General features: G+C 45.2%; 1 protein-coding gene and 1 long non-coding RNA gene across 10 annotated transcripts in view; one reads left to right on the top strand and one right to left on the bottom strand.

Moving 5' to 3' along the window:
- Nucleotides 1–7623, bottom strand: part of LOC135423771 (uncharacterized) — a 47838-nt gene extending 40215 nt beyond the window's left edge. The window contains exon 1 of one of the 7 annotated variants that reach the window (XR_010434944.1): nt 6378–7623. This is a non-coding gene — a long non-coding RNA (uncharacterized LOC135423771). The remainder of the gene's footprint in view (nt 1–6377) is intronic. The other 6 variants (XR_010434949.1, XR_010434946.1, XR_010434945.1 and 3 more) reach the window with 6 other exon arrangements.
- The window catches only part of ASIP (agouti signaling protein), a 42717-nt gene extending 20086 nt beyond the window's left edge, over nt 1–22631 (top strand). For all 3 annotated transcript variants that reach the window (XM_064674325.1, XM_064674324.1, XM_064674323.1), the window contains 3 exons: nt 15061–15263; nt 18302–18363; nt 19391–22631. In XM_064674325.1, the coding sequence (XP_064530395.1) occupies nt 15083–15263; nt 18302–18363; nt 19391–19567 (420 nt within the window). In that variant the 5' untranslated portion in view covers nt 15061–15082 and the 3' untranslated portion in view covers nt 19568–22631. The remainder of the gene's footprint in view (nt 1–15060; nt 15264–18301; nt 18364–19390) is intronic.
- Nucleotides 22632–25238: the final 2607 nt, after the last annotated feature.

A 25238-nucleotide genomic window follows, 5' to 3' on the forward strand; every position in this document is an offset into this window, starting at 1 on the left:
TTTCGTTTTTTGGTTGTTTTGGGGTTTTTTGGTTTGTTTTTTGTCACCACTTGTTACTTCGTTTTGGTTTTTTTCTCCTGTTTGCCTCTCCAAATATCAAAGTTCCACTTCCTGCTGCATCTCCCCCTTCACAGAATAATTATTTTCTCCCCACTGAATCAGGCTCAGAAAGTTTTCAAAGCATTCTAGTCCAAATGCAAAAATACACAAATGATGACAGAGAGGGAAGTTAACTAAGGAAAATGTTCTCTTTTTTTGTGCACAGAAAAAAAAAACAATTCACTGAAAACTGAAGAATTTTCCCAGTTTCAATCTACATTTTTATCTTTAGCATTCCCTTCTATCTGTATGCACAGACACAGAAGTAGAGTTACAGTCATGAAGTAGCCCCCCCCCAATTTTGCAGAGTAAAGACCTGCTAAAACCCTTGACAAAATAGGGTTAGTATTAAATAATTTGTATAATTATTATTTTAATTAAAATACTTAACCTTGTTAATTCAGTGCAAATGCTCTTGTAGGATATTTTCATAGAAGAAATACTGATTAATTTTTAAATTTTAACAGCATTCCTTTAAAAAAGCAAATTTAACAGGAAAAAAAACAAACTTGACTGGTTTGTTGTTTTTTGGTTTTTTTTTCGTTGGGTTTTTGTTTTTTTTCAAATCATATTATTCCTCTTTGAAACTTCTTTGACTCATGTGGTTAAAGTTTTATTTAATTTGCAATAAGTTCTAATAATTGAATAAGTCTATTGAATTTGAGCGACAAGGGAGCAGAAGGCAGCACCGGCCAGTGCTCTCTTCAGGGAGCACTCTCTGCACCTTTCCTATTTGCTTTTCTCTGCGTTTTGAAAAAAAAACCTGACCCATTCTCACCTGAAAGTAATTAAGATACTGCTTTAGTATTTCGTTAAGCATTTCAAATCCACTCAGCGTGATAATTTTAACTGTTTAGCAAAATATGAAGTCTGTTTTTGTGCTGTCAATAGAAGCGTCCCCATGAACATACGGGTGTCCACGCAGGCTCTTCCTCCTCTCCCTGCACAACACAGTTTTAAATTCCTGGGCTGGGGAGCTCTGCCGGGAGCTGCTGCAGCTCTGGGGTCCAGCTGCTGAGGGCAACAGGGATGTTCCTGGGGGGAACCCTCCGGGAACGTGGAGCTGGCGGCGACGGCCGCGGGTTTTGTGGGTGGAAATGCGTCTGCTTAAAAGGTGAACTAGAAAGGTGGTAAATCTGCAGTGGGGAACTGTCCCCAGTGACCCACAGGGAATTATCAGCTGGAATGTCTGATAAAGCGAAAGCAAGCTCTGTGCTGAGCAGATCTGCTGCACTGCTGGGATCAATTATAACCACGAGCTACAGAACCCACCCAGGCACTCTTCCGAGCCCAAACCATGCAGAATCTACAAAGACTTGTTTCCTACCCCATTGTTTACACCAAGAAGCAGAGAAGCAACTTCAGGCATCTGAGCACAATATACCATGTACTTATTTTTTCACACCCCCCCCCAACCCCCTCAACCTCCCCCAACCTCCCCCCCCCCAAATTGGACCAGCATACCTCTGTGCGCTTCAATGATCCTCCTCTCTGCCCCCCTCCTCCGGGACAGCCCACCAGACCCCACCTCCAACCCCCCAACCCTCCCAACCCCCCCACCTCCCCCCCACCTCCTTTACCCCCACCCCCCTTTCCCCCCCCAAATTGGACTGGCAAACCTCTGTGCACTCCGAAGTTCCTCCTCTCTACTCTCCTCTTCCGGGGTGCCCGCCAGGGGCTCGATACTGTGAGCAGAAAAGGTCTGTGGCAGATTTTGGAACGTTTAGGTTGTCCCTCCAAGTTCCTTAAAATGATCATCTCACTCCATGAGGATCAGCATGGCCAAGTCAGATATGGCAATGCACTTTCTGAGCCCTTTCTAATAACCAGTGGTGTGAAACAAGGCTGCGTTCTCGCACCAATCCTTTTCACAGCCTTTTCCAGCAGGATGCTCCAAAGGGCCACAGCAGACCTCGAGGATCAGGACAGGATCTACATTCAATACCGTACTGATGGAAGCCTTTTCAACCTAAGGCAGCTGAAGGCCCACACCAAGACCTTAAACCATCTTGTCCAGGAGCTGCTTTATGCTGATGACGCCATCCTTGTCGCCCACACAGAAGCAGCTCTGCAGCGTTTAACATCCTGCTTTGCTGAGGCTGCTGAGCTCTTTGGGCTGGAAGTCAGCTTAGAGAAGACAGAAGTTCTCTATCAACCTGCACCTCAGGAAGTCCCCCATCATCCCCACATCACCATTGGCCAGTCAGAGCTCAAATCAGTCCAGCAGTTTAATTACCTAGGGAGCCTCATCTCCTCGGATGGTGAGATTGATGGGGAGAGAGACAACAGGTTAGCAAAGGCATAGAGAGCTTTGGAAAACTCCATAAAAGAGTTTGGCAAAATAAACACTTGAAGAAAAGCACCAAGATCAGTGTTTACAGAGCCATTGTGCTGTCTACTCTCTTATATGGGTCCAAATCCTGGGTCATCTACCGCCACCACCTGCGACTCCTGGAACGCTTCCATCAACGCTGCCTCTGAACAATCCTGAACATCCACTGGTCAGATGATGTGACCAACACATCTGTTCTAGAACAGGCAGCAGTCACAAGCATTGAGGCCATGTTGCTGAGAACACAGCTGTGCTGGGCAGGGCACGTCTCCAGGATGAAGGACCAACCACCCCCTCCCTAAGATCTTGCTTTATGGTGAACTTACCACCGGCTGCTGCAAGAGAGGAGCCCCAAGGAGGAGATACAAGGACTGCCTGAAACAACATCTCAGCCTTGGCCATATTGATCACCATAACTGGTCTCCTCTGGCCTCCAATCGGGAGGTCTGCAGACAAACCATCTATAACGCTGCTGATGCCTTTGACAACGCAGCAGGATCACCCTTGAGGAGAAAAGGCAACACAGAAAGAACTGTGTCTTGCAGAATTTACCACCTAAGGAGTCTTTCTGCTGTGCCTTTTGCAATCAGACATGTCTATCTCGTATTGGCCTCATCAGCCAAACGTGGGTAGAGCCCTCCCCAAATCTTCGTTCACAAAGTGTGGCCATGATGATGATTTTTTCATACACTGCAATTACTACCTTATGTATATATCCCTAAATAATCTCTATGTATACATTAGTTACAGATTCACCCTGAGCTTTTTATCATTCGCGTGCTGAATTTCAAAGCTTGTTGCTTCACTATGTTGTCCTAAGATTTAGAGTGGGTTCCTAAATAAGTCTGAATACCTGACACTCTAGAGATAAATAACATTTCTTTTCCTTGACCTAAAGGGGTTTCAGAGATATCAGAATTTAGAAACAAAACAAAACAAAACAAAATCACACTTGGAAATAAGTGGAGAGGTGGATCAATTTGGTAGGAAAACTCTGGGGCCATAACTGTAAAAGCAACGTCTTTGTCTCCAGGATTTTATGTGTCCCCAAAATGCTAGAGCTGAATTGAACATCCCCACTCTTGGCACAGGTTCAGAGAATTGTAAGATCATAAATAAAACTGAAGATCTGGTCATTAGCTAGCACATAACACATACAATGATGTAATTCCCAAAAATTTTGCTTAGAAAAAATTATATATATTTCAAGTTTCTACAGGAGAAAAGCCATATCAGCCTTTGGATAGATGTTCTAAAACATTACTAAACCAGAGCAGTCCAGATTCTGGAAATTTTTTGGACCTGGCTTCTATTTCTGCCAACTTCATTTCATTAGAGCTTTGTCATCTTGCTTGAAAACCCTTTTGTCACCCCATCCTCCCTCCAGCCCTGCCAACCACGCTCAGGAGCTGAGACACTCCACGTTTCCCCTTTGGGAATAAAGACATTGAGCTCTGAGAGGATTTTTTTTAGCCATACTTTTGCATTCCTCTGATTTTTTTTTTGTTTACCCGAACTCTTCCCCCTCTTCAGTCAGAGGTGTTCTTGGAGTGTCTTCCAGACACAGCCACACCATTTTCAAGCAAATATTCTCTCTCTTATTGAAGTTGCTCCAGTTTTCCCATTCAAGAGCTACGTTAACACTTCTGACAGAGGTGTTACACTGTGAGCTCATTTCCACCACAGCTCCCAAACCCTTTTGCGTTCCTGCTTCCCAGAACAATATTTCCCATCCTGGATGTATGACATTCATTTTTTTCCTTAGATGTTTGTCCACAGTTCTTTCATCTGTCCATAGTTATTTCCTCCTCAGAATGTGTGTTGTTTCCCTACGGGCAGTTTATCAGTTACCACTTCCAGACATTTATCTTCATCCTTACTTCCCACTTCTGGGCCACACATGGATTTCCCCCCTTCCATGAAAAAGCTGTGCCCCACAGCACTTTGTAGAGATAGTCCAGTCCTCTCACTGATCTTGTGGAGATATCCAAGGCTGCTCTGATGTCTTTCCTCCATATGGGACATGACATCCAAGTCCCTGATCCCGGGATTTTACACACACACACAAGAGCAACACAACTGATCTCATTCCTCATTTCTAAAGGGGCACATGACTGCAACAGATGAAGTTTGCAGCTACTTCATACAAATCTAAGGGCTCCAACCATTCCCACGTGTCCGTGCCACAGTCGGGATAACATGACCTCGCCAGGACGTGGAAGGAACGTCCAGAAACCTCTGTTTCTCCCCACAGGCACCAGTGGCCATGCCAGGAAGGTCTCTCCTCCCTGCCATTCAGCACTTTCAGCTGGGCCAGGCCAACACGTGTCATCAACATGCAAATGGTACCTTCAAACAAAGATTAACTCTCACTGAGGATGTCAAGGATGCAGGCAGGCAGAAGAGCAGGATATTTGGAAATTCCATTACACAGGGAATGGAAGTGAAAGGCTTAATGTTCTCTTTTAAATTTTACCCTTTAGTCACAGCCCCTTCCAGTTTCCCTTTGGCAGGTCCATTTACCATCAGCTAAGCAGGGATTGCTCCTTCTCCATGGCATCCAAGGGAGCCCCTGAGGAGGCACCCCCAGCAGCCTGATCCTGGGTTAGAGCTGTGCTGGATCAGAACCAGCCTGGAGCAGGAGCAGCCTCAGCAGCTGGAGCAGCTGGAGCAGCTGGAGCAGCTGGAGCAGCTGGAGGAGGCTGCAGAGCTTGTTGGTGCCCCAACAGTCTTGGATCCTGGGATACAACACCCTGGATTGATGAGCACTGAGCACCACCACTGCACCCCATCTCCCGTGCGTGCACTGCACGGGGGGAGCCTCCACCAACACCACAGCTCCTGTTACTCACTTTGCTTTCCACCCTCTGCAAACAGGGATCACTCAGCACCTCCCAGCTCCATCACCTGCACTGTGGAAATGTTCTGTCCTCTGACTTTCAAGAAAATTGCTCAAAATTTATCAGGAAAAACCAGAGAGTGAATTTATTTCAGCTCTAGCATCAGATACAAATCGACCATTGTTCTTATTTGTCACATTGCCACCACGACCAGAAGGATTATTGTTGCCCAAAGGATTTCAGAGGTGAATTTGCCATCAGCCTCCACCAGTCACAGATCAAATATTTCCTAACTCATGTCCTGTTTAAAATAAAATAACTTCACCTCTTAGATAGCTCGATTGTAACAAAAGCCAATTTGTCCCTAAATATATAAATAAAACAAAATCAAAGAAAATAGAAGCTTCACAGGGAATACAAATAGGAAATCTCAGGTATCCATGTCTGTAAAGCCTTCATCACGTCATGAACAGGGAAAGAAGGACTGTCAAAAAAGTAATGTCTTTTAATCAAAACAATATACAAGCTCTTACAAAACAGTAAAGGGATAAGTATTTTGTACAGGTCTTTCTCTAGAAAGTGAAAATGGAGCAGGAATAGTTTCAGAGCTTCCTCTTTCCTACAGTCTTCAAAGACAGACCCTTCCCTGGTTCCCCTTCCTCACATGCCCATCCTTCTTGAGGCAGTTCAATAGAGCTGGAAACAATTATAACTTAGATTTTCCCCAAATGAGCTAGGAAAAGACTTAAACATGCAGAAAATGAGGAACAGGCCAGAACACTCTTAGAATGATTTATAAAGTTCCCTAAATGCCAGTATGAAGTCAGGAGTACATTTTCAAACAATCACAGTCCCTGCCCCCGAGCTTTAAACAGCCCTAGGACCAGGAAAACATGTAATTTTAAAAGGATAAACTATTATGAGAGGTTAATGCTGTTAAAAATAAATCAGAATATTAGAATTACTTAAAAATGGGAAGGAGAATAATAGTCTCAGAGGCAGGTTAAATTCCAAGCAGGCTCTGTGGAGTGCTCTGTAATTACTCCCCCTAATAAAGCTATCCATCTAATAATGATTTAAAAAAACAGATATTAAAAACATCTTACCTTCCATCAGCTAATCAGAGGACAGGTGTTGAAGTTGTTTTAACTTAAACAGTCTAAACAATTGCCACAAAGCTGGCAGATGAAGGGGAGCTTCTCATAACAGATGTGAGAGAGAAGGATTCCTTCCCCTTCTAGTACCTTAAGGCAGGAATCCAGGAATCCTTCTGGAATAAGCAGACTGATTGAGTCATTCATCCACCCACAACCCCACACTTTCACTCCATACTTGTGGAATCTGCTGCTCCTTGAAGGAAGGCTAAAATTGCAGTTTAAAGTAGGTGCTAATTGTTAAGCTGGTGAAGTTGGCTGGGAAAGCTCATTTTCAGTAATACAGGGAATAGCCAGAGAATTATCACTAATTTAATGGCTCTGTGGACAATAAAGCCATTATGTGGGCTTTGGCTTGACTCAGATCCTGGCAAAATTTTGGAGTAGAAGATGGAGAACTAGATTAAAAATAACTAGAGTGGAGCAAGGAGACTATTTGGCATAGTTGGGGTCACTGAAGGAGCACTACCTCTGCTTCTAATGAGAAATTAGAAAACTGAGCAGAAGAGCCGTTGGATAACTGAAGAACTGGGAGAGAAATCATTTCTATTTTGTGATTCTCTGGGCTCAGGATGAATGGTTCTTGTGACAGAGCTACTGTGCTCCTGGCTGTGTGCTTACAATGGATTTACGAGTGCCTGTTGAACTGATGATTTAGAAGAGCCTGAAATCCCCAGAACAGGACTGGGTAAACAAAGTGCTCTTAAATGCCCAGGAGGGAGCAAAGCTGGAATGAACCTCTTGTGATCATATGCTCACATTTCTTCCATGACAGGCTGCAGACCCTGCCTGGATTTCAGTACTTGTGTCTTAATTAAACCAAGTGATAACATGTCTGGTAATCCCTCACTCTAAACTTGTCTTATTTCAATTTCTAGGAGCCAAACCCTTCTAAACCTTCTTCTTCACTGTGGAAAATGCTTTTGTTTTCTTTTTTTCCCCTCCTGAGAGGTGCTTGGATGAGCAGGTAGCTTCCTAATGTTTTCCCAGCTCAGGTGAACAGCTTGAACCCCTAGAATCACTAAATATAAATGATTTCTCTCCCAGCTCTTCAGTTCAGTTCAGTGCACACAAGGAAATCTCCCTTACTGAGAAATAGCCTTCCCCTTTCATGGGTGATGCATCATCACCTGGCAAAGTCACTGAAGGGGATAAAGATTAGAAAACATCTGGAAACTGAACCTCATGGACAATCCCAGAGAAACCCTTCCCCTCAGTCTGAGGCCAGGCTGTATAAGACAATTCCCTGGGTCCTCCTCCAGCCACAGGAACAGGGTATCACAACTGCCAAGTTGTACTTCTGTAAAATATGAGGAGAACCAAATGCTGAGGAAAACATATTCCCTGACCTAGAATCATAGAATAGAATCCCAGAATGGGCTGGGTTGGAAGGGACCTTAGACATGACCCAGTTCCACCCCACTGCCATGGGCAGGGACACATTCTGCTAGACCAGGTTGCTCAGGTCCCATCAGCCTGACCTTGAACACTTCCAGGGATGGGACATCCATGTACCTGGGGAATCAAAAATTCCTGGGTTTGTTCTTTTGAATGTGCTCAAGAATTTGCCTTTAGTGATTGCATTTGAAAAGCATGAAAATTTGATCCCCAAATGGTCTAAGAACTCAAAGACCAGAACACAACAGAGGAACAGAAACATGCTGGTTTCCCCCTTCTCATGCTTCCAAGGACCTCCCTCCACACACAAAGGCCAAGCCTAACCCAGCTGGAACTGAGCCTGTGTTGTGTTTGCATTCTGCAGAGTCAGGGTTTGATAACACTGTCAAAGCGTTATAAAATTTATATAAAGCTTTATATACATATAAAGCTCTCACTCAACTTCTCTCATATTTTAATTGCCTGCAAAACAAGGGCAGATGTGCTGGGTGGGGACGGCAAAGAGCTGCCCAGGGGAGCATGGGAGAACACTGGGAGGGGATGGAGGAATTTGGTTGTCCACTCAAACCCCAAAAACTCTCTGCAAGGTTTGGCCCTGTCATTATCCACCCAGAAGCTCAGAGGTGTACAACAGGACCGTACCAAAAAGGGGGACTGAGATTATAAGCCCATTCCCCCCAAACTGAACAAAATAACTGCAATTCAGTGAGATTCAGGTTAGGCCCCAAACGAGGTTTGTTTTGGGCTCCAGGTTTGTTCTGGGGAGAGACCTTTGCTTGCATTAATTTTACTTTAAATTATTTTGTGGTTTGAGGATGAGTAGCAGCTATTTCTTTGTATTATTCATGTGTTCTCACACCTTGATAATGCCCTTTAGAGCCTAAAAAGCGCCTGTCTTTGCTGTGTGTTCTGTGAACTCAACCCTAACCTGCTGTTAGGAAACTTCTATGGCAAAGGAACCCCTGGGGCTGGGCCAGCAGGGCACTGCCTGCAGCACTGGGGATTGTCTCAGGGCGGTTCTTTCCTTTCCCTCAAATGCCCCTTTTTGCTATTTACTATTTCCCTTTTTGCTGCTATTCCTTTACTGAAACCTGATGGCTGAGATGGGAAGATCCCCAGCCATCCTAATTAACCTCCACACTTAATTTCGTAACTTTTTCAGTCTCTCACCATCTGCAAATCTCAACGTCTTTCAAGGCATCCACTAATTCTAGGTTTTTTTCCCTTGCATTCCCTCTTTTTCTGTCGTATCCTGTGGTTTCATGGGCATGATGATATTCTCCCAAAGGTTGGACTTGATGGTCCTGGAGGTCTTTTCCAACCTTGAGGGTCCTGTGATCCTTCTCAAAGCAGGATCTCAGCAGCAGAGTGGAGATGAAGATTTGTCAGCGAGTTAATGAGGCTGCAACAGTTTTCTATTTTTCATAGGTCTTAGTTCACCTACTTTAGCATCTCATTTTTCTAAGCAGCTGTTTTCAGCTCTGTATAATGATGCTGATTTATTTTTGAGTTGGTCCAAATTTACCAGACTGTCCAAGAAAACTTCAGCTTGTCCCTCCCAGCCCAGTGTTTATGGCAGACTTTTTGTATGAATGTCTCACACTGTTCACTCTGTTGTTGGATGAAGAGAAATGTCTGACAGAGTGAAATCAGCTGTGACAAGGAATGACTTTCCCTCTAAAGTGTTGAACACACAGAGTGTTCCCCGGGAAATCAAATTTCCATGAGGACTTTTAATATGACATCACAAAAAATTGACTAAAAAGAGGAAAGAAAACTGTTTCCCATCACCTGTCATTTTCCAAATTTACATTCAGGAAGAATGTTTGTAAAAGCCAGCAATTGGGGTAAGGATTAAAATACCTTATGTATATATGTATGAAATATGAGAAGCCAAAGCAGAGAGGAAAAGGCACAGAAAAGGGCACTCTGATGACAGTCAACAAACTTTCAAATGTCTGCCTTTGTTTTGGTTTTAAAGATAGAATAAAAATAATAAATCTGTCATTCCCTTGGCAGTCAAGGTCACATCCACATGTTAATTATTTCCATATATAATTTGCTGAACTGCAGCTAAAGTTCAGTGGTTAAATTTCAGTGCTGAGCAAGACTAAGTCCCCATAACCAACAATTTAAAAATCATATATTAAAGTTCTCCTCATGCATTTTAGCATCATTAAAGAAATAAATTAGAACCCTCTCAAGATACTACTATTAAAGTAATTTACTTCTCCATTGTTAGGAGCTCAAAAGGAAAATAAACTCTTCTAAATCTAAATGTTCAGAGAAAACCAGATGTGAAGCTTGCTGGAGGTAAGGAAAATAGTTTGATTGCTTTAATCAGCCTCTGATGAGTCCCAGAAGAAAATTAGGAAAACAATGAACAAAATGGAAAAGCAAACCTCTCTTTCATGCCAGAAGAAAAACCCCAAAAAACAAAAAACAAGAAACCACCAGGGGAAAAAAAAAACCAAATCAACAAAAAAAAACTCAAATTAGGGCAAGGGTTTTGCAATATGATACAAAAGAAGAAACCCAAGATTGATCATAGAATCATAGAGCTGGAAGGGACCCACATGTGCCTGAGAGTGTTGTCCAAACACTCCTTGAGCTCTGGCAGGTTTGGGGCCATGAGCAGCTTTTTACTCATCTTCCCTTCTGATTCCACTTTCCTCTCCTTTCACCTAACTGTGAACTCACAGACCCCTCTGTTCCAAGGAGCATTACCTTTCTAGCCAGTTGATACAGGTTTTAGATCAAATATTCACCAATATGTGCATTTTCCAGGTTCAAACAGTCACTCAAAACTGGCCAATTCCTACCACGCAAGTGCTTTTGGCTAAAAAATCCCATGTGCACAAGGGTTCATAGAATCACAGAATCAACCAGGTTGGAAAAGACCTCTGAGATCATCAAGTCCAACCCTTGATCCAACCCCGCCGTGGTTCCCAGCCCATGGCACTGATGCCACATCCAGTCTGTCCTTAAACACCTCCAGGGATGGAGAATCCACCCCCTCCCTGGGCAGCCCATTCCAATGGCTGAGCACTCTCTCTGGAAAAAATTGCTTCCTAATATCCAACCTAAACCTCCCCTGGCAGAGACTGTGCCCTCTTGTCCTACTGCTGGTTCCTGGGAGCAGAGCCCGACCCCCCCCCGGCTCCCCCCTCCTGTCAGGGAGTTGCAGAGTCAGGAGGTCTCCCCTGAGCCTCCTCCTCTCCAGGCTGAGCCCCCCCAGCTCCCTCAGCCTCTCCTCACAGCACTTGTGCTCCAGTCCCTTCCCCAGCCTCGCTGCTCTTCCCTGGCCCTGCTCCAGCCCCTCCATGTCCTTCCTGAGCTCAGGGCCCAGAGCTGGACACAGCACTCCAGGGGTGGCCTCACCAGTGCTGAGTCCAGGGGCAGAATCCCTGCCCTGCTCCTGCTGCCACACTGTTCCTGAGCCAGGCCAGGATCCATTGGCCCTCTTGGCCCCCTGGGCACACTCTGGCTCCTGTTCAGCTCCCTGTCCATCCCCACTCCCAGCTCCCTTCCTGCCTGGCTGCTCTCCAGCCCCTCTGTCCCAACCTGTAGCAATGCAGGGGGTTGTTGTGGCCAAAAGTGCAGGACCCAGCACTTGGCCTGGTTGAACCTCATCCCCTTGGAATCAGCCCATGGATCCAGCCTGTCCAGGTCCCTCTGCAGAGCCCTCCTGCCTTCCAGCAGATCAACACTCCCCCCAGCTTGGTGTCATCTGCAAATTTGCTGATGGTGGACTCAAATCATCCAGATCATCAATTAAGATATTAAATAGAACTGGCCCCAGCACTGATCCCTGGGGACACCACTGGTGACGGATCCCAGTTGGATGCAGCACTGTTCCCACCACTCTCTGGGCCTGGCCATCAGCCAGTCCCTAACCCAGCACAGGGTGCCCCTGTCCAAGCCTTTTCCAGGAGTGTGCCATGGGAGACAGTGTCCAAGGCTTTGCTGAAGTCCAGGCAGACACATCCACACCTTCCCCTCATCCACCAGGTGGGTCACCTGGGCGTAAAAGGAGATCAGATTGGACAGACAGGACCTGCCCTTCAAACCAACCTGTGCAGCCAGGTTTGCATTTGCACCCCAGTGAGGGTTCAGATGTCCCTGTTGGAAGGGAACAGACACAGGCTGTAAAATTGTACCGTTTGCTCATCACATCCATCAGCAATTGTGCTGAGATAAAGATGTGGAAATACAATGGAAACAACATTTTGGGGTGGAAGCTCATTTAAACAGTACATTGGGGACAGGCCAGCATGGGCTCCATCAGGGAGCTTTGTGCCAATACTGCAGGTGTGTTATAGAGCATTTCCTGCAGCCAGGCTAAAAAGCTGCTTAAAAAAGCAAAATCTACAGTATGAACACTCCCACATGCAAAGCAAATGGCTCCCAGCTCCCAGCTTGCTCTCTTCACTCCAACCCAGAGCCTGGAAAGAGTTGGAGCCCAAATGTCTGCATCAACCTGCCACAGACAAGCCCTGTGTCACAGAATGAAGGAGCAGATTGGGCTGGAAGTGACCTTTAAAGGTTATTTAGTCCAGTTCCCCTGCCATAGGCAGGAACATCATCATCTAAAGCAGGTTGCCCAAAGACCCTCAACCTGATCTTGAATGATTCCTCAGATGGGGCATCACCACCTTTCTGAACAACCTGTGCTGGTGTTTTACCACCCTCACTGTAAAAAATGTCTTCCTTCCCTGTATGCCCAGACCCAGAAAAATCAGCAAAATTAAATGTTGAGCAGGCTACCACTTTTAAGTAATATATTATATTTGACCAACTGCATATTTGGAAAATATAGATAAGCTTTTGGGCACACAAGCCATTATTTAGGTCTTTTATGACTTTTAAGCATGTACTTGGACTATGAACATCACTAGGGGCACTCAGGTTGGTAAAATTAGGTCCATGAAAAGAAATTCTAATTATGACCTGAATGGTTTTCTCCATGTAAAGCCATGTGACAGAGAAGTTGTCAGGGAGCACCAAGAAATGTCACTGAGGTTTGGATACCTTTTGTGAAAGGAGATGGGAAAAAGCAAATAAAAGGGTATTTCTTCTGCACAGAAGCAAAAGATCAGGGTAGGATCCTGACTTAGCAGATATTTTCACATACTTCCATTATACAACTGCCCCAGGCAAGGGCTGAACTTCCGTAGAAGAGTTTGTAAGATCAGGGCATGTAAAGAATGAACACAGAGAGGTCATCTTGACCCTTTACTCAATTGCAATAGCTGAAAACTCAAGCCCACGATTTTACCATCACAACAAATATTCATGGGAAGACTTGTTCCTTTTGGTTATTGCAATTTTTATTTTCTTCTAAATAAGGTCTACTTTCTTCTCCAGGAGGTTATTTGGAATCAAATGAAAGATTCCTCCCATCTCATTTTACAAAACTGGAATCAATTGGTTCAAAGAAGACTATTAGCCACAGCCATGACCATGGCCCAGCTGGGGTCTGAACTTTACATCAGCTTTGAACACCAGCTGTGGATCACTTGAAATACAGACATAACAGCCCTCCCTTCCCAAGGTTAATCCCCCAGTGTAAATCTCCAGGCTCTATTTCAGTTGCACCTCACGCAGATGTCTAAACCACAAACACGTGCTTCCCTGCAAATCCCACTGGAGTCCTAACAGATGTGGGATCACAGAAACATAGAATGGTTTGGGTTGGAAAAGACCTTAAAGCTCAAGCAGTTCCAACACGGGCTGGGACACCTTCCACTAGCCCAGGTTGCTCCAAGCTCCATCTGACCTGGCCTGGGACACTTCCAGGGATGGGGCAGCCACGGCTTCTCTGGGCAACCTGTGCCAGGGCCTCACTAACCTCTGAGTAAAGAACTTCTTCCTAATGTCCAACCTAAATCTCTCTCTTTTCTGTTTGAAACCATCCTGTCTTGCCCTATTGCTCTCTGCCCGTGTAAAAAGTTGCTCTCCCTCTTTCTCATGAGCCTGTTTAGGCACTGGAAGAGGCTCTGAGGTCTCCCTGGAGCCTTCTCTTCTCCAGGCTGAACAATCCCAGCTCTCCCAGCCCATCTCCAGAGCAGAGCTGAATATCCTCATGGCACAGCTACGACCACCATGGAAAGCAGCATCCACACACCCAGCACTGATTTGGTCCATGAGCATGGCCTGGAGAACAGACAATTTGAGAACTGAGCCCAAACCCTTGGAAATAGAAGTATAATATTCACCATCTCACAGGAACAGAGGGGCAGTGGGGGCTATGAAAGCACGTGCAGAGAACAGACTCTGCATAGCAGCAGTGACCAGATTGAAGCCCTTCCAATGCAGAAACTCTTCATCTTTTAACTGTCCAGTAATGAAGTCATCACAAGCAGATGAATGGCTTAAAGCATTTGGTTTCACTCCCTCCTTTCACTGCTACCAGTAGCTTTTCACTGACGAAAGGCTACCCATAAATCCAGAGGCTGACAGTGCCCCCGGGGGAAGGCTCCCATAACTCTGACACAGCATCGGAGTAATGCACATGGAAATAAAAATCAGCTTTGAAACACAGCCCTGCAAGGAATCTACAAGAGAAGGAGCCCAGGCTGGTGACACAATCTGTGTGCCCCTCACTGCGTCACCGGGGGCTGGCAGTGTCATCTGAGGTGAACAGCCACACTCTGCTCAGGTTCCTCCATAGATATCCTCAAATCCCACAGACTTTGTCACATCTTACAAGTTATTCAGTGCACAGTAAGGTCCATAAAGACTTTACAGCACTGGGCCTTTTCATAACTCGTGTGAGTTACAGCCGTGATTTACTAGGGGATTAGAGCAGTCACTTTTGAGGTTATTTTCAAGAGGAGAAAACTACAGGGAAACACAATTTGTGTTTTTGGTTTGTTTTTTTTTAAATTGTCATTATTTTTCCATGTTTTCTAGGACAAATTTGTTAACGAGATTTTCTGGGAAAAAAAGTCTGATGCCCTTGGTCATACGTCGTTGTAAAACTCGCCTGGGAGATCTCCTGCATCTTCTGGGAAAATAAACATTTCAAGGAAAGAATCAGGAAAAAAGAGACTGTCTAAGAGAGTTCTATTTGATACAGTGTTTTTCCACTCTGACAACTAGAAACTTAGGTATTCTGGTATCAGAGACAAAGTGCTGGAAGTAAAAGAACTGTCAAAGTTTTGTTGCTAAAGCTGCACAACATGACAGAAAACCATTTCTGAGATTCATATCCTTGCACCTCTTCCACCTGCAGGTTTTGACCAACTTTGGTTTTCATGATGATGGAATTTTTCCTCCCCATGATGGAAAGGAAGAGGCTCTTCCTCAGCCTCCTGCTCTGCTACAGCTTGCTCAGAGCTGCTGATTCCCACATGGTCACTGAGGAGAAGGCAGAATGCAACCTGTCCAAGAGCAGCAGAATGGATCTCTCAGATCTCCCACCCATCTCCATAGTAGGTGAGTAAAATCTGCCATTCGGTGCCAAATCAACAGGATTTGCAGAAAATGCAGTTGTTGGTTCCTTCAGACTATTTGGATAACACTGCAATGTCACACAACTGCCTTAGTGCAGAGCTGTTGTGGCTACAGCACCCAAGAATGACAATGTGACAACCCTCAGTTTAGAGGAGAAAAAGAATAATCATCAGATGACTTATTTTAGTTTTCCAGACTTTACATCAGGTCCTATCATACTGCAGGTCTTTTTGTGTTTAGGTGTTCTTCTGCTAATATGGGCAATAATCTTCCTTTGAAAATCTCATGCATATAAAAAATATGAACATAATGTGGGATCTTTTTGAGTATCTGCTCTTGTGGTAGAGAAATCAACAGTATTAACAGGTATTAACATCACCTCAGTTTAACCAGGGGAAGAAAAGAGCACTGCAAGGGAGAGCCAGGGGTTATCTATTTATCCAAGACAGGACCAGCTCTATCCCTACTCTTACTCTGTCCTGTTAGGGAAGAACCTTGTTAGGGCAAAGCTTAACTCTTTTCTTCACAAAATATTTTCCTTGTGTCTGCCCTAATTTACACAAACTTCTCCTTTCAAGAATCAAGTTTTTGGAGCTAATTAGCTGCAGAACACCATTCATAACTCTGTCAAAACACTAATAATGCAAAAAATACTCTTGTTTAGCTCCTTTCTACAGGCTTTTAGAGCTTTTGCTCAAAGCAGTTTGGTTTCTTACCTTGTTTGCTGTATTTTTTCAGAAGTCTTACTCAGGATGACATTTCTTTAAGGAAAAACAGTTGCCCTGCACTTGCATTTCTACAGAAATCTGAATGTTTGAATGCTGAGTTAACTTGGCCTTGTTTAACTGCAAGTTTAGTGAACCTTGTGCTGTTGTGCAGCCTCCCAAGCTGCACCATTGCACGGTCCTTGTGATCCCTGATACCTTCAGCATCACACTTCCAACTTTTTTTTTTTACTCCAATTAAAATCAGAGATATAAAATACAGTGATATAAAATATATCACTTCAGTTGATTTCTCTATCTTCTCACAAAAGTGAGCCCCTGCTTTAAACATGACAGAGATGCTGTGTCATGCCATGTGGAAGTGTCCAAGGCCAGGCTGGATGGGGTTTGGAGCAACCTGGGCTAGTGGAAGGTGTTTACCCGTGGCAGGGGGTGGAACAAAATGAGCTTTAGGGTCCCTTCCAGCCCAAACCATTCTGGGATTCCATGAACTGAGTTTACTACAGAGATGGAACATCTCTCAGATACTCTAAGAATTACCTTCCTTTTTCAGAACAAAAAGGGGAGGTTGAAGTTCTTTTCAGCACAGCTCGTTTTGAGGTACCAAACTGTTCCATGGCTCTGCAAGGATTCTCTGCTATTCCTTTGCCAACAGACATGCAGGATAGCAAAGATCCCCTAACACTGTCAGGCCCTTTTGCTCTGGGGGGTCCTGCAATGCCCCACCAAAGCCCTCATCCCTCTCTGCCCCATTTGGTTGTCTGCAAAGAGACTCCTCCTCCCTCAGGAGCAGAGCATCCTGTATCCCCTCCATGGCACATCCCAGCTATTCTGCTTCCCCATTTTATAGTCAACAGAGGGATGAAGCAATCAGCCAGGGAGTGAGGAGCAATCCCCAGCACACTGATAGTCTGAGTCTAAGCCAGCACCACAATCTCCAGTTCACCTTTGCATTCGTTCCTCCCCTACATACAATGTCCTTTCATACAACAGAGTGAACATTTGACACTGAAAATGCAGGAAATATTAAAAAAAACAGATCTCTGCATAACACTCACCTCTCTTATAGCCAAAGCAATCCAAACAATCCTGTACAACTGGACTACACAAAGTCAAACTGAGGTAGATTTGAATTACTTACACGTATCTTTGTTACTGTCAGGAAGTTTCAAAGGACAGAATAACAAAGAACACTCAATATTCCAGCTGGAACTGGATCCAAATCACTAATCAAGTTAGTGCAATACCTTTATTAAGGCTTGCCCTTATTAAGTGACAATAACTTTATATGCTTGAAGTACAGGTTTCCCCCCACACTATTTCTTAGAGATACATAACTCTAACCATAAAAAATCATGATTAATAAATGAAACGCCTCAAACCAGCCCAAACTGTTTGTTCTTCACTCTGTTGCAATTAGCAAATATTCAGAAACATACTGATAGAGAACACTGGAATAGATGAGGAGCCACCATTTATCAGTGGGGATATGGACATTTTTTATCCCAATCATTCTTTACATACATACAGTGCTTATTACAAAACTCACACACAGAGGAAAGGTATCAAAAACATCATAACAGGTTGGGGAGCTGGGAAGTGTCTCACACTTTAACAGTCTTGCTGTGTTAGAGGCCAAGACAAGTCTTAGTCATGGAATTTATATATAGTTATAAATGTATATATATAGTGATAAAGACATATGATAATCCAATTTACAGGCACATGAATGAAACACCTTTGAGAATAATGTTTTCTAAAACAAATGGTGGGTGGAGAAGGAACAAAGAACTGCAAATGAAAGGTGGCATCACTCAGATGAGGAGTTTGTACCAAACCAGCAAAGAGTTTTTGCTTGTGAAAACCAGTGTACACTTCCTAATTCCTTCCAAAATTATGCATGTAACACCACCTTCTAACAGAAAAAAATACAGAATTCTAAAGATTTTTCCTATTTTTGTTCACATGACTAATGTTCATGAGTACCCTCATCTTTCAGACAGGGACCTTTAATTTTATTTCTCTGAAATTGTTCCTTGTTTGCATCTACCAAACAAAGTGTAAAAATTCTCTCCTAAAATACAAGCATCAGTGTTCTTCTGCTTTGCACAAGCAGCAGTGACAACAAGAGTTCAGACAGTCTGTGCCTGAGGTGAACACCTTCACTGGAAAACACACAGGGATGAGGTGGCAACGCAGGTTATTTGCCTTCTCTCACCCAAAAATAGGATTATCTCAACGAAACACCATGCTGTAAAATTGGTTTCATGTTATGTTGTGCTATTCTCATTGAAGATTTAACTAGAAGATCCCAGAAAGTCAGCAGGAAAGAGGCAGAGAACAAGAAATCTTCCAAGGTAGGTGGTTGTTCAGAAAACTTTGTTGAATTAGAATGGTTTGTTATATGTAGAGCTTCCCTCTGTGCATTCATTTGGAAGGCTTTTACTGCCATTCCCTGAGTTAAATAATTGACATACAGCTTAAAGCTCTAAATACTGTAAAACCACATGCAAAATAATAAAGGTGGAAAGAAAACTAGAAGCTGTGGCTGCCCCTGGATCCCTGGAAGTGTCCAAGGCCAGGTTGGACGGGGCTTGGAGCAACCTGGGCTGGTGGAAGGTGTCCCTGCCCATGGCAGGGGGTGGAACAAGAAGGGCTTTAAAGATCCCTTCCCATCCAAACTATCCCATAACTCTGAGTTACAAAGGTGCACAGAGTGCCTGCAGCTGGCATGTTCCAGAGATCCCTCCCAGGTCCCAGGCACGTGCTGAGCAACCCAAAATTCCCCACCTTTCCCGGTCGCAGACAGAGGAGCAGCACTCCTTGGGCAGGCTGGGGGACACTTATCCGTGTGTGCAGTTAAGGTTTCTCGTGGATGAAGGATCACTGGGCTCCAAAGGCAGCTCGGCAGCCCAGCCCTGGGAGGTGGAGCACTGCCAGGTCACCTCCCTGCTCTCTCAGCCCAGCAAAGTGGTACCAGCCCCACAGACCGACAGGGAGGGTTCAGTCTTTCATTTGAAAAGTTTGGGGATCCAGGTGCAACACCTTAATTAGTTTTATTGATAACTTCATCATCTTTGGATGTTTTTCTATACCTTTCTTCACTGTTTCCACAGTTTTCCCTACAGATCATTTTCCAACACTCTGCCCAGTCACAGTCAAAACCCAGGGCTCACAAGGTTTATCATTTTGCTCAGAGGGTTGGTCTCCAGCCACCACTTCCCACAATCCAGACCAACCACACCTCTGTGTTGCTAATCCAGGTCTCACTGCCAGCAACCACCTCCTCACCTCAAGCCAGACCCTCCCTCTGTTCCCTCTCTTGACCCGTGTGACCTGTGCTCACTTCACTTTTCCACGAATTCCCACGTTTTTGTCTTCTAGAAAAATGCTGAACGCAAGACACCTCCGAAACCAAGGCCCCCACCAGCTGCCAACTGTGTGCCAACCTTCAAACCCTGCAAACCACACCTGAATTCCTGCTGTAACTACTGTGCTTTGTGCAAATGCCGAATTTTCCAGACAATCTGCCAGTGCCTAATGTTAAACCCCAAGTGCTAAGCCAAGCTGGGGACACAGTGAGGCTCCTGTCTTTCTTTAGTTTCTCGAGTGGGTATTTCGAATTGCTCCGTGTGTATGGCAGAATAGAGAGCTCTGAAGCTTGGATTTGCCCCTCTTAAAATGTAGTGGACAGGTTTTTTATGGGGTTAATGGTGTCACAACCAGGATGTTATTTCAAGGAGCAGACAACCAGGGAGATTGACAGTGATTAGGTATTTTTAGCAAAGAGTTTGTTTTAGGAGGAATTCTGGATTTTTGGTGCTTTGGGATTGTTTGGGTTTTTGGCTCTTTTTTTAAGAGTCATAACCCTTGTCACATATTCAACAAAAATCAGGACAAGTATTTATGTAGGTTATTCTACCTGAAAATAAGGCAATTTTTCAATCATCCTCAGCTGAGCATCAGTCCATCCACCTTCAGGGTTTGTAGTCATTGCAGTAACCAGCACCTCCCATGTGTATAAAATACATGTATACTTGAACCCTAAATGTGTCTGTGCCTCATAACATAAAAATCAGATTTTTTTTCCCCAGCCATGTCCATAGGAATCAATTCTTCAGCCCTTCTTCTCCTGTTGCCAAGGGTATTGTGTATAGAAATCCCAAAAGCAGGAAGACATATCCACAACTTGGAGGAAGAAGGAAAGATCAGCCAAAAATGAATGTATGTCCCGCATGTACATCTTGAAGCAAAGCAAATTATAAGCAATCAATCCCCTTCTTTGCCCTTTACTACTAGAGGCAGCTCCCAGAACCTACCCCAAGGGTGAATTCAGGCATCAGTCTCCATGTGCTGCAGGCAACCAGTGACCACAGGGGAAAAAAAGAACCCACATCAAAGGGTGTAAAGGCTCAGAAACAGCTCTGAAGGTGTGAGTGAAGCTCAAGGCAGCAGCAAACAGGTGTCTGGGAGGCTTCTTTCTCTTGTTCTTGAAGCTCTTTGCCTCAATCTCAAGGTATCCAAGATGGCACAGAAGGAAACTCCTTCTTGGTTAAACTACCAGGAGAACAAGGAGGGAGCAAACCCAGAAAATGTCCCACTGACTCCTCTGTCAGACTCCAGCTCTTGCTTTTCACCTCCTCTGTTCTGTATCTACAGGGTTCATCTCCCCTGCTCCCTTCCCTTCTTTTTTTCTTCTTTGGTACTTCCTTGATTTCAGCATTTTCCCTTCATCCCACTGCTATTCCCAGTCACCCCAGGAGCCACGTTCACTCCAGGTTAGACCCCTCTCTCCTGTGTTCTCTCCACCTGCCCCCACGGGGTCCCTGCCAACGCTCTGCAGATTTCACAGGCACAGATTTTCTAACCGTGAATTTTGAACGCAACTCATGAATTTTCTAATCCTCTGTGCAGGTCTACTTGAGAGGAAATTTCTTCATTGATTTATTTCTAAACACACAGCTGAGGGCTACAAAAGTCTTCCAGGAAGGCCAAGATGATACAGATGACACTCCAAAGGCACTTGAGCCTCACAAACTCTTTTTTCTTATAATAATCGGTCTGAAGCCCAGAACTCAAAACACAGGTCAGGTGCTGACAGAAATTTTTGTTCAGTCTAAAGATATAAAATGACAGATTAATCTAAGAGAGAGCCCTAATGATGACAGGATGCCATTGTGTCCCTTATCTTTTATAAAATACATCTGTTGACACATGCCATGCAAGCTTGAATTCTTGTACATTTACATAGGTATGTTTTTAATCATATATCTTGGCTCAGGAATCTGTAAGCCACTCAGACATGATAAAAAGGGAATGAGAAGGAAGACTGGCACATTACAGCGGACTTGGGAATTCGGACCCTTCCTTTACTAGGTAAAGATTTAGGTTCCCTTCAAGTTGTTGACAGTGTCATTTTCATACCAGAAAGTCCAGCTGGTCAGAAAATCTGTATTTTTCCTGGGTCAAGAGGATCAGGAGGAGAGGGAAGGGAAGGAGAGAGAGCCAGAAACCAAACAAACAGCTGCTCTCTAGACAGCAGCTCCCACTCCAGTTTGCAGAATGACAGGGTGGCTGAGGACAGCAGGAACCTCTGGAAGTCATCTGGTCCAAGCAGGGCCTCCTAGACCTGTTTGCCCTGGACTGTGTCCAGGCAGCTTTGGAAGACTCCACCACCTCCCTGGGCAACCTGTCCCCGTGCTGGGTCACCCTCACCATTAAAAACAGAAAAAAAAGCTTCCTGATGTTTGACTCTCTCCAGTATGTCCATGTCTCCCTGGTGCTGGGGAGGCCCAATCTGGACACAGCACCCCAGGGATAACCTGCCCAGTGCTGACCAGAGGGAAGGGATCCCCTCCTCGACCTGCTGGTGACAGTCCTTCCAACACAGCCCAGGACACAACTTACCTTCTGTCCTGCAAGGACACACAGACTCATGTCCAACTCTGTGCTCTCCAGGCCCCCCCAGGGCCTTTCCTGCTGAACTGTCTCCCAGCTGGGTGTCCCCTGGCACATCCTGGTGCCTGGGGCTGTTCCTTCCCAGGGGTAGGACTTTGTGCTTCTCCTTGTTGACCAGCAGGAGGTTCAGACTGGTTTTGCAGCCTGGCTCAGTCCCTCTGGACTTACCAGCCCCTGCTCCCAGACTGGTGTCACCAGAAAACCTGCCAAGGACACCCCATCATCCAGAGGTGTAGCACAGCCTGGGACTGTCACCAAGGGATGTGGGAAGTGCCCAGACCCACCTGAGGAGCCACGGACATGGCAGCAGACCCAGCCAAGGACAGGATGTGCAGTGAAGGAAAAGGAAAGACCCAGGCAGACCACTGAGGGGATTTGTTTTTCAACACATATGCATACACTTTTTAATATAGCATTTACCTACAGTGCATTTTAAAATTTGATTTATTAATAAGCCTTCTTTGCAACTGGAATTTATTAGAAAGAGGTTATGCTTTCTTTGCTGTTCATCTATCCACCAAAGAATATATATAATATGTATTATATATAATATATATAACCAAGTACTCTGAAATTAGTAGCCTTAGTGACTTGACCTTTCTGGGTAAAGATCATGTTGCATGAGGTGTTGAGAGGATATGGAAATCAATAAAATATGTGCACCAAATGTTTGCTTCAATGTTTTTAATTTAAACAGCTATTTCTGCTGAGCAAGAGTTCCCCCAGGGACCCACCTGGAATGTCACCAGCACACAGATGATAAAACATGCACATGACAAAAATAGAGTGTTAAATTTTTAGCTGTCAGATACCAAAATACCTCCACTGAAAATTTCTTGGAATTCAAGTGTAGAGACAGCCCCAGCAATGCTCCATGACAGTCATTGTGCTCCTAGAGACTAATGGGAGTTTTACCCTAATTAGAGGTTAGGAGGATTAAGCACAAATAAATCACTGTTAGCTTTTCTGAATATTGTCTGTCTTGGGCGAATTTAAAACAGATACTATATTTTCCCCATCCAGAGGCCTGGCTTGATTGCTTATTGTCACACTCAAAGCCCATAAAACCCAAGCTTATCCTGGTGGATAAAACAAATGGTAGAATTAACATCTTAACGACTGTACCAAACTAATTTTAAACATGTCATAGTTTTCCAAGCTAATCATTGAAACGGTCTGGGAGACCCCAAAAGGAAACCAAACAACTTCCCACATCAGCCTTCAGGAAATTCTCAGAGAAGGAAAGATTTGATGGAAGGTAAAATGACTTTTCCCAAATTCTCTAGGTGAGTCAGCAGCATCTGTGACATTGCTTTAGCTGAGGGTGATGAAAGAACGGATGAGATCCCTTTGAGATGAGGACAGTGCTAACCTAATTATAGGAAAACCAGACAGACATTTGCATATCCAAACTGAGGAGCCAAGGAAGAAGTTGTATGTGCCATGCCCAAAGCTGGCTCTGTGGGAGCTCCACTTCACAGAGCAAAACTTACATCATCTCAGTCCTCCAGCAGACCTCCCAGAGGACACACTCCTCAGGAGGTACTGCAGCCTTCAGGTCACTCCCTGACTGGGTGTAGACATTAAATGCCACTCAAGGACAAAGCAAAAAAGCACTAAATCATAACATTTTTCAACAGAGTACTTAAAGATTAATTAGACCATTCTATGGCCAGAAGTGACTCTATAAACACACTAAATAGGCCAATTCAGCACTTGTCCACATCCAGTGTCCTATTAAACACATATATGAGTTAAACTGAGTTCACAGAATCACAGAATATGCTGAGTTGGAAGGGACCCACAAGGACCATCGAGTCCAGCTCCTGGCCCTGCACAGGCCCATCCCCAAGAGTCACACCCTGTGCCCCAGAGGATCATCCAAACCCTCCTGGAGCTCTGGCAGCCTTGGGGCTGTGCCCACTGCCCTGGGGAGCCTGGGCAGTGCCCAACCAGCCTCTGGGGGAAGAACCTTTGCCTGAGATCCAACGTGAGCCTGCCCTGACACAGCTCCAGCCATTCCCTGGATGCTGTCCCTGGTCCCCCCAGAGCAGAGCTCAGTCCCTGCCCCTCCTCTGCCCCTGCCCAGGAAGGTGGAACTGCAGTGAGGTCTCCCCTCAGTCTCCTCTGCTCCAGATGAACACACCAAGTGCCCTCAGTGTCCTCCCACGGCTTCAAATCAAGGCACTTCCCATCTCCCTGTCCTTCCTTTGGACACTCTCTGATGGCTGAACATCTTCCTTACATTGTGTCCCCCCAAACTGCCCCAATATTCAAGGTGAGACCACCCCAAGGCAGAGCAGAGCAGGACAGTCCCCTCCCTGATGCCCCAGGACAGGGATGTCCCTCCTGGCTGCCAGGGCACTGCTGACTCAGGGCCAAGTAGCCACCGACCAGGAGCCCCAGGGTCCTTTCCCAGCTCTGCTTTCCAGCCTCTCATTCCCCACTCTGTTCATACATCCAAGGTTGCCCCCTCCCAGGGGCAGAATCCAGCACTTGCCCTTGTTGAACTTCCCATGGGTGGTGATTCCCAGCCCTCGGATCTGTCCAGGTCTCTCTGCAGGGCCTCCCTGCCCTCGAGGGGCTCAACAGCCCCTCCCAGTTTTGGGTCACCAGCAAACCTGCTCAGTGTCCCTTCCAGTGCCGTGTCCAAGTCATTGATGGAGATGTTGGAGAGCACAGGGCCCAGATGGAGCCCTGGGGAACCCCAGTAGTGGCAGGTCACAGTCTGATGTCACCCCAGTCAGTGTCACCCTCTGTGCCCGACCCCAGAGCCAATTGCTCACCCGACGTACTCAGGCCTGAAAAAGAAAATAATTAACAAGGGATTCCCTCAACAAACCCAGGAACAATTCACATTTTTTTCTCTCTGCTGCCGAGCTCTGACCTGCTGTCCCCCCAGATAGTCCTCTCCTCAGTGTGATCTCCAACACCCTGAGGGAAACAGATGGGATGGGCCAGCTGGGGCCACTACACTGCAAAATCCCAGTTACCCCTGCAATACCTGGGGCAGATTTGCCACAGATATTTTATTTCCAAAACCAAGAGTGTACAGCAAACAGCTCCTCCTCCTTCCAAAAAGAAACATAATCTTCCATTTCTGTAGTACATTTGATGGTTGAAAAGAAATAATTGCTTCCTGTGCTAGATGCAAACCACCTGAAGCACCACATGCATTTTTAACTTTGGGGATGAGAAATTCCCAAGTCACTCTTGACAAGCACCCAACCAAAGGCAATGACTGAAGTTCCCCAGTCTGCTACAGACTGCACTT

Source organism: Pseudopipra pipra, chromosome 17 (assembly GCF_036250125.1).
Source record: "Pseudopipra pipra isolate bDixPip1 chromosome 17, bDixPip1.hap1, whole genome shotgun sequence".
Lineage (NCBI taxonomy): Eukaryota > Metazoa > Chordata > Aves > Passeriformes > Pipridae > Pseudopipra > Pseudopipra pipra.